At 42.2% G+C, this 17,757-nt stretch overlaps 1 protein-coding gene across 2 annotated transcripts; it reads right to left on the reverse strand.

Moving 5' to 3' along the window:
- Nucleotides 1-59: 59 nt before the first annotated feature.
- On the reverse strand, nucleotides 60-16,860 carry entpd1 (ectonucleoside triphosphate diphosphohydrolase 1). Of its 2 annotated transcripts, none has more exons than XM_076760741.1 (10): nucleotides 16,655-16,860; nucleotides 7,183-7,310; nucleotides 6,613-6,730; nucleotides 4,505-4,655; nucleotides 4,010-4,169; nucleotides 3,665-3,868; nucleotides 3,318-3,575; nucleotides 2,833-2,946; nucleotides 2,559-2,696; nucleotides 60-669 (listed from the first exon to the last, which is right to left on the reverse strand). In XM_076760741.1, exons 1-10 carry the CDS (start codon nucleotides 16,668-16,670, stop codon nucleotides 469-471), a joined length of 1,488 nt encoding a protein of 495 aa, XP_076616856.1. In that variant the 5' UTR covers nucleotides 16,671-16,860; the 3' UTR covers nucleotides 60-468. The 2 variants fall into 2 exon arrangements, with proteins under 2 accessions (XP_076616856.1, XP_076616857.1); XM_076760742.1 differs by lacking the exon at nucleotides 16,655-16,860 and adding an exon at nucleotides 8,508-8,526.
- Nucleotides 16,861-17,757: the final 897 nt, after the last annotated feature.

The following is a 17,757-nucleotide window of genomic DNA, read 5'->3' on the forward strand; positions in this document are numbered from 1 at the left end:
AATCATGCAACATTAAACATTTTATAACTGATTACATATTTACAAATGACAAGCGAATCAAACATCTTATATAAACTTGGGTTATTTTATTTATACAGTATCATATTCACATCATAATTCAAGACGCATACATGCAGACTGATGTGGGTGCATACACACACACACAAACACGCGTTCGAATTCACAGATTCACTCTCAGACTTACGCACAAACACAGGAAATGTCCTTCAAGCACAGTAGCAGAACTCACTCGCCAGTGAGAAAGTATTTGTCCTTCTGAAATGTCCTTGAGTGAGCTGCAGGACTGTTGCTGTGCAGCTGATGCTGACCTTTGACCTCCCCACAAAGGCTGGAAAATTGACTATCATATTCACATATTGGTAGAACAGCCACAGCAACACACTCACATTCATTCCCTTCTTCACCGTCATAGATATTGTACTATTGTATTGTATTGTATCTGTGTGGTTATACAATCTGTTTGGAGCAGTGGAGCCAGAGAGGGCGAAGGCTGAGGATGAAGAGGATGAAGAGTAGTATTGCCATGGTGGTGATTATGGAGACATAGCCAGCGTGGGGCAGAGGGGGAGAGTCAGGAGCCTCAGCTGGAATCATGTTGGTCAGATTCAACATGTAGCCCAGCGTCCAGCCCGCATCACTGCCTTTTATCTGGACACAAAAAGAGAGGGGAAACTATCATTCGCTGATGTACTACAGGCCGGGGCAGTTTAGAGGTATCCATACTGTATTTGAATAGACACTTAAAGGGAAAAAGTAAAAGGAGAGCATAAAGAATCCATGTCAATCATCAATCATTGTCATTAGATCTCAACTCAAATAAAAACCTACAGGAGGCTTTAGACCAACATATTAGACAGTGCTCTCCGCCACCATCATCAAAATGCCTTATTGTTAATTATTTTATCTTGTTTTCTAGAAACCTGTTTTACTGAAGAATTAATACATTAATCTGTAGACTCTTTTAGTAAGTTTTCTTTTAATTCATATAAAATATTATTGTCCATTTGTCCGTTTTTTAATGCCCAGAAACTTATTTTAATTATTGTTAGATTAAATAATGTTTAAATCTTTTAATCCTATTTTTACTGTGGATTAATGAAAGCCTTTACACTCAGTTACATGACACTGGAGAATCACCGTCATTGGCTCATTCTCAGCTGCGTAACAACCAGCTGACTCGTATCGTCCAATTAGATCCATGCAGGTGAACAGCGCGGCCATTACAAACACACACTTCGTACTACTATGCTAACGCTAAAGTCGTTTTCTACGCGTTTTGACGTTGTTTCAGAGTCCAGGACAGAAAGTAGAGTTTGTTGTCGGACTACTACCTCTCTTAACAAGGAGATACCTGATTTCTACTCGCCATTATGCCAGAATCACAGGTAAGTACCATCATTGATAGTAATGTTTTTGGCACAGCAGGCTGTTTTTGTAAGCTAGCTATGTGGCTGTTGCTGTTTTAGCTTGAACTAGCTTGAACTTAGAATGAATTGTTTGGATTCATAGCGTCCACGTGCTCATTTTGTGATGTTGTGCTGCTTTAACTTTGCCATACTGCACCTGTTATGCTGCTAAATCACTTGCATTTGCATTGGAGTGAAATATAACCGTTAATTCAGCTAATGTAACCTAGCAGTTGAGCTGCTTCCCTGTTGTTATTATGTTGTCCTACTTTGATGATAATGTAGTGAAAGTTACTGCTCTTGAATTGGGTTCGGTGGTTTTTGGAGGGTTTCCTGCTGGCTCACCGCTCAGGTCTCTATGATAGGGTGATACTGTGGTTATATTGGTTGTCTTGTTCGCATTATGTTTTGTAATACTGGCTCATGGAAATACTGAAGGATGAGTGGTCACATTCATAATTTCTCTCCATATGCTATTCAGCTAAGCACAAGGGGGTATTTTACTGAAAACATTTGAACACAGTATATGTTAAAGCTTTACTTTTCTTATAATTAAAGCTAATTTCTCCAGTTCACTGCTACCTTTAAGGGAGGGGAAAGGGCTTGCCTTGCATTCAGAGTGACATGTGTTGCTGTCCATGTATAATCACTATTATCAAGATAAGATATCAAGGGCTGCTGTGGCTTAGGCAATAGAACAGATCGTCCACTTAATTGCATGGTTGGTGGTTCAGTTACTGGCCTCACCTTCTGCAGGATGCTTGTATAACCGTGTGTGTGTCTGTGTGTGAATATATGTAGCGTGTTCAACAAATGTAGCAAACAGTACTTCTCAAATTCATTACCTACCCCAGCTGTAATGCACAAAAAACAAGTCTTAATCTGAAATATCTCTTTTAAATAACAGAGGATCAGCCCAAATCATATGTTTTTCAAAAATTAGGTCCTCACAAAGATGGAAGTTTTCAGTGGCACACTTGCACATGCACACATACACAAATACACACACACACACATACATACATACACACACACAGAGGGATTGCCAGCACTTCAGGATATGACTTAAACCAGGAGGAGGCATGGCTCTGGGTGTGTGAGATAGGAAAGGAGTGGACCGTGATCTCTGACCTTTTTGATGTATTTTATATTGGGGTAGCTCTCTGAGGTGAAGTTGTATCCTTCTGTCAGCAGGGTGAGGATGTACGTGCCGGAGAAACAGTACTCTGCCAGATACTTCAATTTTACGCCTGGATGCTGCTGCATTATCTGTTCAAGCAGTGATATCATCAATGTACAGTATGGGCAGGCGCGATGACATAAATATGACTGGAATGTAGACAAATATGGCAGTATTTTTTGAGTGTGTTGTGCATGTGTAATGGATGTATAAATACACCCTGACCTGATTCCAGGGGGTAGAGCAGTAGCTTCTTAGCTTTTCCTTAACAGTGTCCAGAGGGAGGGATGTATCAGTCAGATTGAGGAAGTTCATCACAAAGTAGTACGCAGAGAAAGCCTACAGTGAGAGTAAGAGAGCGTATGAGATGAGGCAGAGATAAATTAACTTATCCTGGTGTCTTTAGGAAATGCTGTGATCATTTTATAAATACTTAATGTTTTTTTTTTTTTTTGACTCATAAGGCTTTTTCTGGCCTTACTGACTCAGATGTTACTTGTCTTTAATTTGCAAGTAGCTGTGAGGTGAGGATATTAAAGGCTGTGTCACGCCCAAAACAGAAGTTACTCAGTGTACTTTGACTATTACAGATTGCAACTGATAGATCTGTATGTTGTGTAATCTCTGTGCATTGTTTGTGCAATCCTCCAGACAACACAGTATTTCACAGGCCGGTGATGTATGATGATGCATAAGTACTGTTACATTACCCCAAACTGCCCCTGCAGAAGTGGCTGGAAGACCCCGTTGAAAGAGCATTGGCTATATTTGCACTGACTAAAGTTGAAGACATTTTTGATGACTTCCTGGCATTTCAGGAAGTCTCCATTCCCTGTGTGACTGAAGGTTGCAGGAGCTTTCTGGGGTTTCCGATCTGACACGCAGGGGCTGTCATAGAGGACTGAGTAGTTCTTTTTCTCATTGAAGCCAGGGTTGAAACAAGGATCCAATACTGTTTCTGGACCTGACTGGGAGAGAGAGTGAGATCAAGAGGTGTAAGACACAGAGAGACCAAAATATGAAAAATAAAAAATCTACCTGAGACCTGAAAATGTACCTGAGTCTGCTGTGCCAGTGTCATTCGCAGTGCTTGGTCTTTCCCATAACACAAGAAGCTGTGAGTGTACAGATGATAATCATTTCCATAGAGTCGGAAGGTAACAGAGTTGCTTGGTGACTCTGACCCATCATAATTCTTCGATATAAAGCTAATCTGAGTAGAAGCCCCTCCAAGGTCAAGGGCTCCTGTGGTTTGCAAGCCCTGCAGCAGAGACAAAAAGGCACCAAAATCGGTGTACAGCAGGAGGACACAGACAGGCGCACATTCCTGACTGACACACAAACCACATCCAAAGTGGACAAACCTTTGCATGGACATGAATGCAGACACATGCGTTCTGACCTGTGTGAGGCGGTCGTCCAAGTAATTGACCGTGACCCACCCGAAGGCGCCCTCTTCCTGGCCGCTGAGTATTCTCGCTCCCTGGTAGGAAAAAGGGAACTTTTGCAGGGCTTTCTCCACAGCCTGTAAGACCTGGTCGGACGCCAAGCTGCTCTCTATACTGCATACACACACACAACATAAATTCATTAGAGTGACTCACATCCATAATTCAAATCAATACGGCAGCCCATAAATAATGAATGTACTGTGTTGTATATAATGGATTTGACAGTAACATATTCGCTGCTCTGGCAGTTAAGTTCAAGTGGAGATAAATCACGAAGTAGGCGGATAGAAAGGCTACAGATAGCACTTCGACTGCCAGTGCGAACACAATTACAGAGTTAAGGCTCTGGATACCATGAAAAGGCACGCTGTCTTACTTTTTTTGTGAGTGTATGTTATATATTTGACTATAAGGGCCGTGTGTGTGTGTGTAAACGCTTGCCGTACTTCAGCAGTCTCATTCCTGCAGTAGCTCCCAGATAAAGAGGGGTCTCGTGGTGTCTTTTCCTGGGGACCCACTGCTCAGCCTCGTGCATGCACGCTTCCAGAGAGTCCCCTGCCTTTGGTGGATCAGACGCATAACTGGAGATACCTGGACCTGCAAGTTGAGCAGAATGTCAAGAGGAGGGTGAGGTCATTCAGTCTAAATTTAGCAGCCATAATAAGAGCCTTGAGTTCAGAGATGCTAGCCTGCTTGAGAATTGAAGGTCATCCTCACCAATTCATGACCTGGGAAGGAAATTTGCTATGGGATAAGAAAGGAAGCTGTCTGTCTCCTGTAAACATGCCTGATGTAACCTCCTTTAAGCAAGTATTCAGCTCTTAAGTTGCTCTGTTTAAGTTTCCCAGTGTGAGTATGCCTGATTACATATTTGGCATGAGAGAAGGTTCAGGTGTTAACGTCTGTCTTAATGTAGCTGTGTTAAAGGGTCTGTCTAGCGTTATTCCACATTTTCCCCATGACTAGCAAAACCAGTTCATCCCACAGTATTTTCTGACTTACACTACTGAAGACATACATTTTTAAAAAATCAGAAATGTAGTTTCATTAAAAAAAAGAGACTCAGCTGGGCACTGTAGTGTTAAGCAAACCCTATGTTGCTCTTATTGTCTGAAGGAATCAGCTGTCTGGTGCCTGTTGCTCCTCTTTAAGCAGTGATATCCAATCCAAATTACATAAGGAGGGAGGCCAGCACGCCTCACCGTGCTTTGATAGATAAAAGCAGCCGTTAAATCAACTTGGAAGACAAGAAGACAAGATTAGGAGTCAGTTTGACGTTCATATCTGTTATGTGGTGTGTATTCAAAAGTGCCTTAATACTTCAACAAGAGCAGTTGGTTGCATAAGAAAGTTGTCCTGAGACTGACGCACTTTGGACAGACACAACTGCATTTTCATGCTAGTTTGAAGACAAAATACAGCTTGACCTCTTATCTGTACATACAACACAGTCACAGTAGGTACTGCTTTCTATGCATTCATTAACTAATGGCTTCATTGATGACTCATTAATAATTTGTTAAAGACATAGTTCTCTATTTTTGGACATACACATATTCACTCATGCAGAAAGTTGGATGAGGAGATACTCCCTCGTGCCTGTTGAGTATGATCCTACAGTCAGCAGGTCATTAGCTTAGCTTAGCATACAGACTGGAAGTAGGGGAAACAGCTCGGCCTCGCTATGGCTCTGTCCAAAGGTAATTAAAGGCAGCCAACTGGGAGCTCTAAAGCTTAATCATTAACACCTTATGTCATTTTTTTAACCCGGACTCTTGTTGTCACAGTGAGATGGTCGGGCAGAGCTAAGGCTAATGTCCAGGTGGCTCTAGCTTCAGTTTTTAGAGGACCTTTTGATTTGCCACATTGTGAAAATCATTTTGGTTGGTTTATGTCTACCTCTAGCGTAAGTTGCAGTGTCTCTTTAGCTAGCTGTTTCTAATTCATCACAAAGGACCATCCATCCAATCCAGTGACTCGTTTGACTACTTATTCTCTATAAAAAAGCATCACAACATCTGGACCAAAATCATTCATTCAGAACTTATTAACATTTACAACCTGACACAGACTTGGTGATATATGAGAACAGCTTTTCATTAGGTTTACCACAAAGTGACTAGTTCATTAGTAGTCTGTCATGGGTTTCTCACTTTATAATGAGCCATCAGATCTGCAGCTGTAAACGTAAGTAAATCACTAATAAAAGGTTTTTCCAATACAGTAATCCATCAGGTGTGGAGTAGCACAGATAGAACTACAAAAAAGAGGGGAAGACTGCTGGGACGCACTTGTTGCCATGATTTGTGCCTTGTGAAGTTATTGAAGAATTGTTCTGGTGTTGCTAAATTACCATGATTGATAGCAGTTAAAGCACTAAGTGAAGTATGTAAACTTCCCCGTCTATTATGATTGCGCACCCTTAAATATTTGCATTAGTGGTTGGACGCACCAATGCGAGGGCGAAGTGTGTGTGTGTGTGTGTGTGTGTGTGTGTGTGTGTGTGTGTGTGTGTGTGTGTGTGTGTGTGTGTGACGTAGTGTACAGTGTATACCTTTGACTTTGCAGGAATGCTTCTGTTCGACTCTTCCAGTGTTGTTATCCTTCTCCGCCGGCCACTCATAGATATACAGAGCTGTGTGGGAGGATCCAGCGTCCAGCACAATCCCATACTGGAGTGGAGACAGGAGGTGGAATTCCACTTCAGTGATCAGTGACATTAACTCTGGATGAGTGCCAGCCACAGAATGCTGTTTAAACAGTCAGCCAATGACTGTACACAGACAAACTTCCCAGAACCATATCAGGAATACTTTCCCTCTTTGCATACAAGAAATATTGGTTTAGTGCTGAAACATTTTCATTCACAGTCGACACTGTAATCAGTGAAAACTGTGAGACTTAACAACAGGCCTGCATTTGTGACAGTGGTGATTTGATATTCTTATCAGCATCTATTGGCCTTATTTGGTAGTGGATTCCTTGAACCAGTAGTACAGGTTGAGGTCATCCTGACAAGAGACCATATTTGGCTTGTGGACTTTGGACAGAGGTCCCACTGTAATGCAGTGGGATCCCACACAGCGAACAGGCTACCACATTTTAGCATTTTCCTCTACTATACCTTGTACTTTTGGGGGAGGGGCCTGTTCTGCAAAACTGCCACCGTCACCAAGGCAACGATCGCTATGACGGCAATCACAGTGATGATGATGGTCACAGGCGTGTGCCAGGGGTTCTTCTCTTTCATCTCTGAGAGCGGGGGCGGAAAGACAGACAGACAGGAAGGAGAGGCGAGAGGGTAGCCAGGGCAGAAAGGGGAAGATGGGGACACATTGGAAAGAGGAAGGGGGTGTGTTAGTCAGTCTTGCATCCAGATGTGCGTGATGTCACAGCATGTGTATTTGTATGTATGAGAGACAGGCTGTCAGGGGTTTGCGGAGGGTGTTTAATTGTTGTTTAAGTGTTGTTTTGTAACCAAGGACTACAGATGGATTTCTGATTCGGTTTGTCTGAACTCGCGCCAACCTGTTCATTAGCTCTAAAAGCGTTGTTATGTCAGCCACAGCACGTTTCAAAGGGTATCCCACCAAAGTGCTCAACTAACGCTGCAAGATTTCCCCTTTGGAAAGCGATTAAAGGGAAACCAGTTTGACGGTCATTATTGTGGAAATAGCTGAAAAAAAGGGCAGTTGGCTTCAATCAAGAAGATAACTTTAATATTACGGGAATGTTATGATTAAAGGTACAGCACAGAGTCAGTGTTAGCTAACACTAATTAATTAATTTCAACATCCTGTTATGTTGTTATTCTGATCTTCAATATATATCAGTCTGCTGCTGTTTTTGGTGTTTCGGTCCCCATACGCCTTCCTATTAGTCATAGAGTTTCCAGTGTTTACTTGTGGGATTTGATGCACGCACGCACACACACACACACACACACAGGTGGCATTGTAGACAATATGAGTTTATATATTCATAGTTTATACAAGCCCAGAAAAGGGTGTAACAGAACGCCTGTATTCACAAGACTATTGTGAAAGAAAAGAGTGATGAACAAGATACCAGCCTGAATTGTTCAGCACACACACACACACACACACACACACACACACACACACAGGGTTGTTTGATTAATACCAAGGTAGGTAAACTGGCAGATGCTATCTAGGTCCACATAACAGCTGGCAAAGTACACACACATTGTAGAAACTGACCCGACTGTAGAGTACAGTACACATTTCATGAGGACAGAGAAAAGCACACACACACACACACACACACACACACACACACACACACACACACACACTTTTGCATCAGCAGCTGCAGCAGTGATAGTAAACCTGACCTTTGTGTACTGTGGGAAAACACACAAAACCTGAAACTTACAGCACACTAATGGAGCGAACCAACGGCGAACAGAGAGCGGAAGAGAGCACTTACCTCCGCGGTCTACTTCAATGAACTTACCACTGACAGGAGAGGGAGAGAGACAGGGAGAGAGAGAGAGAGAGAGAGAGAGAGAGAGAGAGAGAGAGAGCAAGGGAGGGAGGAGGGAGAGAGGGAAAGAGTGGAAGTGAGAGGAAAATACGGGGTGGACAGGAAGAGGAGAGAATGGACCGAGGGAGGTAGCAGGGTGATAAGATGAGGAGAGGTTTTTCCGTCGTGGCCGCACAGAGGCTTAGAATAGAGCTGTGTGTGCGTGAGTGTGCGTGCGTGCGTGCGTGTGTGTGTGTGTTTGTGTAGTTCTCTGAAGCACTGAGTTTGGCATTTCCTCCCCAAGCTGGGGCAGCAGAGCCAGTCACTATGGAGACACAGCTAAAGCTTGTTTGTGGGGTCTCTCTCTCTGTCTCTCTCTCTCTCTCTCTGAGAGTTACTCACCCAGCACTACTCCCTCCCTCCTTGTGCCGCTCTCTTCTTCTTCTCTCTTTTCATTCTGTGGGATGTGTAGGAAGGAGGGGAAGTGGGGACTCCCTTGTTTAGCTGTTTTTTACTGGCAGCCTGTGATGTCATCTCTGTGACGGATCGGAATCCCCTGCTTTTCTCTGAGGCGGTGTGTGCGTCTATTAGAAGAAAAGGCATTCCTGGAGACCTCGTGTGTGTGTGTGCGTGTGTGTGTGTGTGCGTGCACGCGCAGACTCGAAGCACGACTTGCCTGCAAATCTGCCGATCCATTCTGCTATTTGCCTCTCTTGCTGCAACACATGCAGCTACACAAACACACATATTTAAACACAAACTAGAGAATTGCTGTTAACTTATTATTTATGCTACTTGTCACTCCCCAACCTGCCTCTGCGGGGAGAACCATGTGACTCAAAGCCTCTAAACATTAAGGAAACACACACACACATGCACGCACACACACGCAGCCACAAGAAAGTATCCTGTAATTGTTTGACCATGACAGCTCCAAGCAAACAACCAAAGTTCATGGATATTTTTCTACTTGTAAAACGCAAACCAGGTCCTCTCTAAACCACGAACGGTCTGGCAGTAATCTGGCTTTTTATTTATTCACCATGTATTCTGTAAATGAGCATAATTTTGTCACCCAGCTGAAGTGGGAATTACAGTCAAACTCATGTATCTCTGTGCTGATTCATTAAAATTAAAGCAAAGATAAAATATTTAAAGCACCACCAGATTTAAATTGGAAGTGTGAAAGAGGCATGTCCAAGTGCATGTGGCTGCTCTCTGGTTGCTTTAGACACAAACATGACCCTCCTCATCCATGACCCACTGACACTTGGATAATAGTGATAGATAATAGTGGATAATGGAGCTAAATCTGGGCAAAACGGAGGAGGCGTGGGTGGAGCTGTGCTAAAACAAGACGGAGACAACGACCAGGGCTTACTGTCAGGCTGAGACACCTGACAAACAAACATGCCCTAAAACATTCTTGTTTTTAAGTCTCAGTGTCTTGTAGGGGCACGTCCACTTTGGCTCCAGCTTTTGTTCCCACGTGATAGAATATCAGCAATAAAACATGCAAACATTCAATAAAAATGGTCTCAGGATTTGTTTTGGTTACACTGTAGGTGGGACGCAGTGTGTCTAATATCAGGGTGGGGAACTTTTTTCCGTTCGAGGCCCATTTCAGTTTATATAACGTCCTTTGAGGTCCATCCTAAATTTTAGAACGCGTATATCACACCAACAGCTTGTGCGATGGCTCGAACTGTTTGTCTTTGTTGAGGCGTCTGATGTCAGATGGTGATAATGATGCTGCTTGCAGCTGGTTTTCCAGGTCTGGGTCAGTCAGTCTTGAGCAGAACCGAGTCAGTTTTGAAGGGAACTGCTCACAGTGGCGAGTTGTCCCAAACAGAGATGCAAACTTGAGTGCATGCCTCGTCAGAGTGGGAAAGTCCGCAGAGGGAGGTTGGTGTATCTAGCCTTGAGCTTGTTGTTGCTTTGCAGATCAATGATTTTGTGTTGTTGGTTGTCAGGCAAAGGTCCGGAAAAGCGAGGAAATGGACCCTCGAGTCGCACATGGAATTTTTCCATGAGTGACTCAGACTTTCAAGTGCTTTAAAAAAATAAAAAGCAAATTATCAAAACAAAACCTTACAAGTTGGCTCGACCTTTTTTTAGTTTGTTCAAAACACGTGAGCTCAAACTTGAGCTAAAATTCAGTGAAGAAATTTGTTTTTGTCATTGATATGAAAGTGATGACGGAGCTAATGCAAATCCATAATATGATGTTTTTTTCTAATGACTAAAGTACTTTACTATACAGATATAGAGCCAAAATGATCATAAATGTAAAGGATGGTGCTGTTAGATTGCAGCTCGCCCGCTCTGTTAATACAGTCACGTCATTCCTTTTGTATGCATCGAGCAGGAGAGCTAACAGCTTGCAACACGTGAAAAAATAAAAGAAAAGCCAAAAAGCTGCACAGCAAATTTTGATTTAGAATTCAAATGTTATGAATTAAGCTTCAAACATTTTGGTACAGCCACACGCACTGACGTCGGCCATCAAAGGCTCATACAGCGCCATTCTTAGCGGGGGTCCAACCACTAACCCTGTCTGCATTACTGTCTGAGCTTCATCAAGGCCAGCGTGTTGCCTCACCGGGATTACAGGATTCATCAAACCTTTCCTTGAAGACATTCAGCAGCAGTGAAGAAAGAATGAAACCACATGTGATTGCCACATATGTTTACTTGTTTTACAACACCCTCACATGCCTTCATTTATACTTTATGTCATTTATAATGACTGTTTGTCTAGCACATCTAAAATGTATGAGAACATCTGTGATGCGTCTGCGGGTGAAGTCAACAGGCAGCCTCGGCATTAATGAATCACTCCATTAATGACAGCTGGCTGCAATTACAAAACCCCAACTTTATTATTACAGGACAAATCAAAGTCAGTGAGGGAAGTGGTTAGAGCGGAGCTGTGAAGGTGCCCTGGGCAGACCTGAACCTCACCCTTCCTTCAGGACACTGCAAGTATGAGTGTTTAGCAAGACATGGAACGTTTAGCTTCAAATCAAAGTCCTTCTCCAATTTGCTTTCAGATTAAAGTACGGAAAGACTGTCACATTATGTGTAATCACTTACTGATTATAATGTTGTTGTCAGCCAAGTAAACAGTTACAGTCGCAAACACATGTTCAGACAGAAAACAGGGCTTACCTGAGAAGCAAATTAAGTGCATGAGATCATAGTGGGCACTCGTCATGGAGCATCAGCACAGACCAAAACACACCGTCAGGCAACACAAACACACGTTTTTACATTCGTACTTACGAGGAATCTTATTGACATCATGCATTGTCTATTGATCACATCATGCCGAACCCCAACCCTTTGGACTGTCCCAAACCTCATCTTAACCCTAAACTTCACCTGCAAGCAGCCACTTAAAGAAGTGAGGATCAACCAGAATGCCGTCACTTTCCAAAACAGTCTTCCCGCATAAAGGCCCACACATGCGCGCACACACACACACACACATGCAAACTGTTATACACAGACACACAGATTTGCAGATACACAAATGCGTCGTCATGAAAACCACACAATCGCACTTGCGCTGCACTGTTTCCATTTCTGACCCCTCTGTAAACACAGATGTGGTGTAAAGGTGAGGCCAGGATGGTTCAGTCTGCGACGTGGTGAAAGAGCGATCGCACAGGGAAATACAAGTGGAAAAAAGAATATCCGTTATCACTCCCTGTATCTCTCTGACTCCTTTTTTATTGAGTGTATATAGAGTGTAATGCAAATATTTGAAGAATTTGAAGAGATGTTTTGCAAGCTAAGTAAATGAAAAACATTGATACGTACTTGAACTAACATTTACTTATCATTAAAAATTAAAAAGACCACCGTGGAAGGAGACTCGACATTTAACATCAACTTCTTCTGCATGCAGAGCATTCACCTACAAAGAACAATATTCAGCAACTGACTCATGAAACAACATTCACAGCAGAAAGCCATCTTTACTGCTTCACATAGGGTAGCCTAACGTGGCGTCTTCACGCAAAGAGGCACACAACTATGGAGTTTTTACTGGCAGTATGTAGAAGCGCAGGCAGGTCCTTGTTTGGTGTTTTACGACATATGACACAAGAGTCTCCACCCTTGTTGATCTGAGACTATGGGTTTATAACTCTGGTGAGATAAAGAGATACAAAGCAAAGGAGGAAGGAGGGGAGGAGAAAGAGGAAGGAGGCGGAGGGATTTTTGAATCAGCAGATACTGACAGGGTTGTTACTTTACGCTTGGCCGTGAGTCAAAGGGTGACACAGTTGGGGATCGACTTTGTGGTTTCATAATAAGGGGAAGACAAGACAAGAACGTCCCTGGAAGGCAGATCTTAAATTTGTTGTGCTGCCCTGGTGGTTAAGCTCTAACAAGTCTTAAGCCTGTGTGTGGACACATGTACATGAACATTGTAGAGGTAATTCATGTATTTGTACAAGTGTTTAAATGCTTTACAAGTAAAATTAGCAATACCACAGAGTACAATTACTCATTTACAAAGTCCTGCATTAACGTATTAGTAAATACATATAAAAAAGTATCAGCGGGAAAATTAGATCAAGTATCCAAAGTTGAAAGTACTCATTGTACTCACAGTTTAAGAAGGAAATGAAAGAAAAATCAAGGAATGACATTACAGATGGTGATATTTTATTAGCTACTGTTGAAAACACGATACCTGAAAAAGCAAAGTGATGACAAATTACAGCCGTCGGATAACTGTGGTGGAGCAAAGAGTGCAATGAAATATCAAAAGGCTCAATGCACATATGTTTCAGTAAAGAAGTTCCCAGCATTGTACTTGATAATGAGTGTTTTGACCTGGGGGCATGCTGCAGTGCATAAGTAGGGCTGGGTACCAAACTTTGATACTTTTATGGCACCGACTGCTTTGCTTTGTTCCTAAAAGGTATTGAAAAATGGCTTGATGATGCTTAGAGACTAACAGGTAAAAGGAGAGAAATACACCTGAGGTTGATACGGTGGATGGTTGCCAGATCCGGGATAGCTGCTCTGAAGCACAGAGAAAGTAAGAGGTCTCACTCTGCTACTTTTTTGCAATACCACAAACGTCACTTACAGAGTCATTCCTCCTTCTTCTTCTTCTTCTTCTTCCCATTTGGCAGACAGTTATTTCTATTTTCATAAAGTCCAATATTGTGAAGATATTCTGTCAGTTTCTTCATTTTAGTCCTGTTATCCAGGTTGAGCTTCCTCATGTGAAGGGAGTAATTGCACTGTAATGTGGAATGTAATTTTCTTTTTGTTAAAGCGAGTTTTATAAAATTGGTGTTGTAAAAGGTGTCGTTTTGGAATCCAGCATCAACGTCAAGTTATCTGTACTGGTACAGAGTTTTTTAAAAGATACCCAGCCCTACGCACACAAGCAATTTTTCTGATGATCGGAAGAAGACAGAACAACAGTTTGAATCGAAAGCACTTAATGATGGATTTGCAGTGCAGACTGTATTTGATGCATTGAATTCTTGTGCTTAATTATGTACTTCAGAGTAAATAGACCATGCTATTTTCATCCGTAGCTGAACACAAATCCACGTACACCCACAAAAATCAACACAGCGCCTGTCTTTCTCATGGATAAACAAATCGTTCTCACACCCCATTGTTCCTCTAAACACAGTGCCCTTGAGTTGTCACCGGACTTCTTTGGTTCAAGTTTTTCCACTTTATCAGTCAGACGTTTGTTTGTCTTAAATGCAGAAAGACACAACACTGACTTAGCAGCTCTATTAATACTCTCATTGGACTATTGTGAAACTGCCTCGTCTGCTACTTCCTCTGAAAAGGGAACCTCTGGCAGCGTCATATGATTAGAAATGAGAGAAGCGTGTTTGTCCACCATGGGGAAGTGGTCTGTCCTCGCTGGTGTTCAGTCTGACCTCGCCTACAGGACAGACTGACAGTAACTCTGGCGTGGCTGGTCTACCCTGACCTTCTGCAGAGAAAAAAATAGCCATTGCGGTTTCAGTTTGAAGGATCTTGCTGAACAACCAGGAACGTTCAGCAATGTTGGAGTTGTAGCTGTTACTCCTACAGTGGTGACTGGGTGTTTACTTCATCTATATGGACAGCTGGCTGACCCTGTAGATAAGGTATCAGTCACAGAACATACTGGAAGCGGATTTGGCGTTTGTATACATTTTTGGGATTGTCCAATCATTCTGGATACCTAAATGGCCTGAAACAAAACCTATAATGATGTTTTGGTACTGAAATTTTTTGGATTAATTTGTTGAGGATTTGAGATACTACATCTTTAAGATTAAAGGCTTAATTCACTCTAATACATATGTGGTGCTCACGGCATTGAAAATGAAAATGAAATTTAGTTGAACTGGCCCTTTAATCGACATTAAAGGGCCAGTTCAACTAAACTACTCAGCTTGAGCTAAGGAATCAGTCACCAAACATACTCAACTGTAAACTTGGTGCACATTTTTGAGGTTGTCTGATCATTTTTGATTTCAATATGATCAATATAGCATATTTTTGGAAAAACTAATAAAATTAAAAAAAAACCCCATCAGTTTGATTTAATTGAAAGCAGCATTGAAAATCCCACAGTAAAGGTACATCCACTGTCTCAGGTCATTGCTTCTGGGGAGAAGACACATTGTTGTTGACTTTTTTAATGTTATTTCAAGCAAGTACCGCAAATAAAATTGCATTCAGCTCCATTACAACGAGACATGCTGTATATCTTAAAACCATAACATTTAAAACCAAAACCATCTGCAGGGCAAGTGATTTATTTATTTATTTTGTAATTTCGGTGATTACCCTTTTACCTACATGGAGTGCCACGTGCCTTATCTTGACAGATTAGATCAAGTCCCAGCCACTTAACATAAGTGAATTTGACTTTTGTATACATTTTTGGGATTGTCCAAACATCTTTGAATTCACTGATAACTAAAAAGCACAACAGTTCATTTAGGCACAAACTGTACTGGGCTCAGTTGATGTTAAATGGTCAACACCCAAATTACAAACAATTTGTAATTCAACTGAAAGTTAAGAATTACTTCCAGAGTAAAATGAATAGAATATCTCAGATATTGATTCTGGAAAGATACTTTGTTTTTGACGCATAAAATTTGGAGTAATCACCGCAACTGAAATGTAACGGGGTGAAGGAAGAGACATAGTGTATAACTCTCTCTATGTATATATCCTCAGCACATAAAATAAAAATCTCTATGGCATAAACTGAATTTGTAATTTGGCTGAGCTGCCTTTAATCTACATTAAAAACCAGGTCGCTCATTGGAAAACGTTAGGTAAAGCATCAGTCACCAGACATAAGCAAGTGTGACTTTTGTTTACAATTGTGAGATTGTCTAAACATTCTTGAATTACACTGACGACTAAGTCGCCTAAAGCAAATCATACATGGGCATACAGATAATATTTGGCTCAGTTGAAAACTCTTTGGTCAGAAGTACGGCACCCGTTCTGGTTCATGAAGCACGATTGTTGAAACAGTAATCATCTAATTGCCCTGTTGAGTCATCTGTGCGTCAGTAAAAATATTGAACCATATGTCAGAAATATTGCGAGTCAAACTTTAACCAAAACATGAAGTGCATTCAATTAATCATATAATGTTGCGCAGTTACCCTCAGTCACATGCACGTTCAGTCAGAAACTGGCATGAACATCACATGATCTGAAGAGTGGCTCTGTGTAAGTGCCACTGTGTTTATCCTCAGCAACAGAATCACACGGTCCTTAAACCCCCGCTGAATCCCTCATGCAAAACACACACACACACACACGCACGCACGCACGCATACAGAGGCACCTGCTTCTGCTGCCTTACACACACTCCACTCATGATATGGAAAAGTCACACACCTGCCCCACACACAGCTGCTACATGCAGGAAAGCAAGTCACACAGTTGGAAGAGAACACACACTCACCTGATACTCAACATTTACTGTACATACTTCTGCTACGTCCTACTGTGTGCAGTACACACTGGGTGATTAGGATTTCCTACTCTTGTGTGTGTGCATGCATGTGTGTGTGTTTGTGTGCCAGTCATAGCAGTACACCTACCTCTTTGTGCAGACATGGGTTCTCTCTCAGCAGCAACACAATGCTCTTTCTATTCTTTGCCCCTCTCTCTCCTCTCTGTCTCCCCCTCTCTCTCACTCTTTCTCTCTTGTCCTCTCTCTCTCTCTCTCTCTCTCTCTCTCTCTCTCTCTCTCTCTCTCTCTCTCTCTCTCTCTGGTAACAGCTCTCTGCTCAGTCTAACGTTTTTCAGCACCTCCTTTCACATACACTCCCTTTATTAGGAGAAGCAGAGCTTCCCTCCTCCCTCCTGCTCAACCCACTCCCCTCCTTCCCAGGCGCCTTTAGCTTTGCCTTCTGTTTACCCCTTTCTCTTCCTCTCTCTCTACACCTTTATCATTCTCTTCGCCGCTGTCACTCTTTCACTCGTTCTTCCTGCCTCTCTCCACTTTCTGCATCTCTGTCTTAATCTGTCTCTCTGTCCTTACTCTCCCGCTCTCTTCCACTGGTGTCGTTTTCATCATTTTCCTTCTGCCTCTCTTTCTCTTTGCCATTGTCTCTGTCTTGTAAAAGTGGGTCAAACACGAAAGCACTGTTAGATCTGGATGGGAGCTGGAGCTGAAGCTGGAAGGATGTAAGAGAAAAGGCAGCGGGTGAACTTGTTGTAATAGATGTAATCTTAACTCTGTGGGAAAAAGAATTATCTCTTAATGGCTCTTGTGATGTCTTTATCCTCAAATACCTAACCTATGAAGTTAACTCTAAGAGTCATTATGTTAGATTTCTAGATCTAGAAAAGCTTTTGGTTCAATTTGATTAAAAAAAAAAAAAAAAAAACCCTGAGTCCAGGGCCATGCCACTGACACTGTTACCTGTGTGTGTATGCTTTTATGCGCGTGTGTGTGTGCGTGTGTGTGTGTGTGTGACTGTGCGCTTGTTTTACACCAAGGCTGAAAAACAAAGCTGTGTCTGTTTTTGAGCCACTATCCCAGGGGGAGTCCTATTCGGATTCACACGCCAGGCTACACTTTAACCACGACAATAAACCACCACTCCTCAGCACTGATACTTGTATGAAAAAAAAATCTGCCACCATCAGCAGAAAACAGTAAATATATGGGTGTGAGCAGTATGCATGCTAATGTGTA

Source organism: Chaetodon auriga, chromosome 20 (genome assembly GCF_051107435.1).
Source record: "Chaetodon auriga isolate fChaAug3 chromosome 20, fChaAug3.hap1, whole genome shotgun sequence".
Taxonomy (NCBI): domain Eukaryota; kingdom Metazoa; phylum Chordata; class Actinopteri; order Chaetodontiformes; family Chaetodontidae; genus Chaetodon; species Chaetodon auriga.

Coding starts and splice junctions, on each gene's coding strand:
- entpd1 (XM_076760741.1), bottom strand. Junction 6,731..7,182: donor CCCTCCCCCAAAAGTACAAG/GTATAGTAGAGG, acceptor TCTCCACTCCAG/TATGGGATTGTGCTGGACGC. Junction 4,656..6,612: donor GCATTCCTGCAAAGTCAAAG/GTATACACTGTA, acceptor CTCAACTTGCAG/GTCCAGGTATCTCCAGTTAT.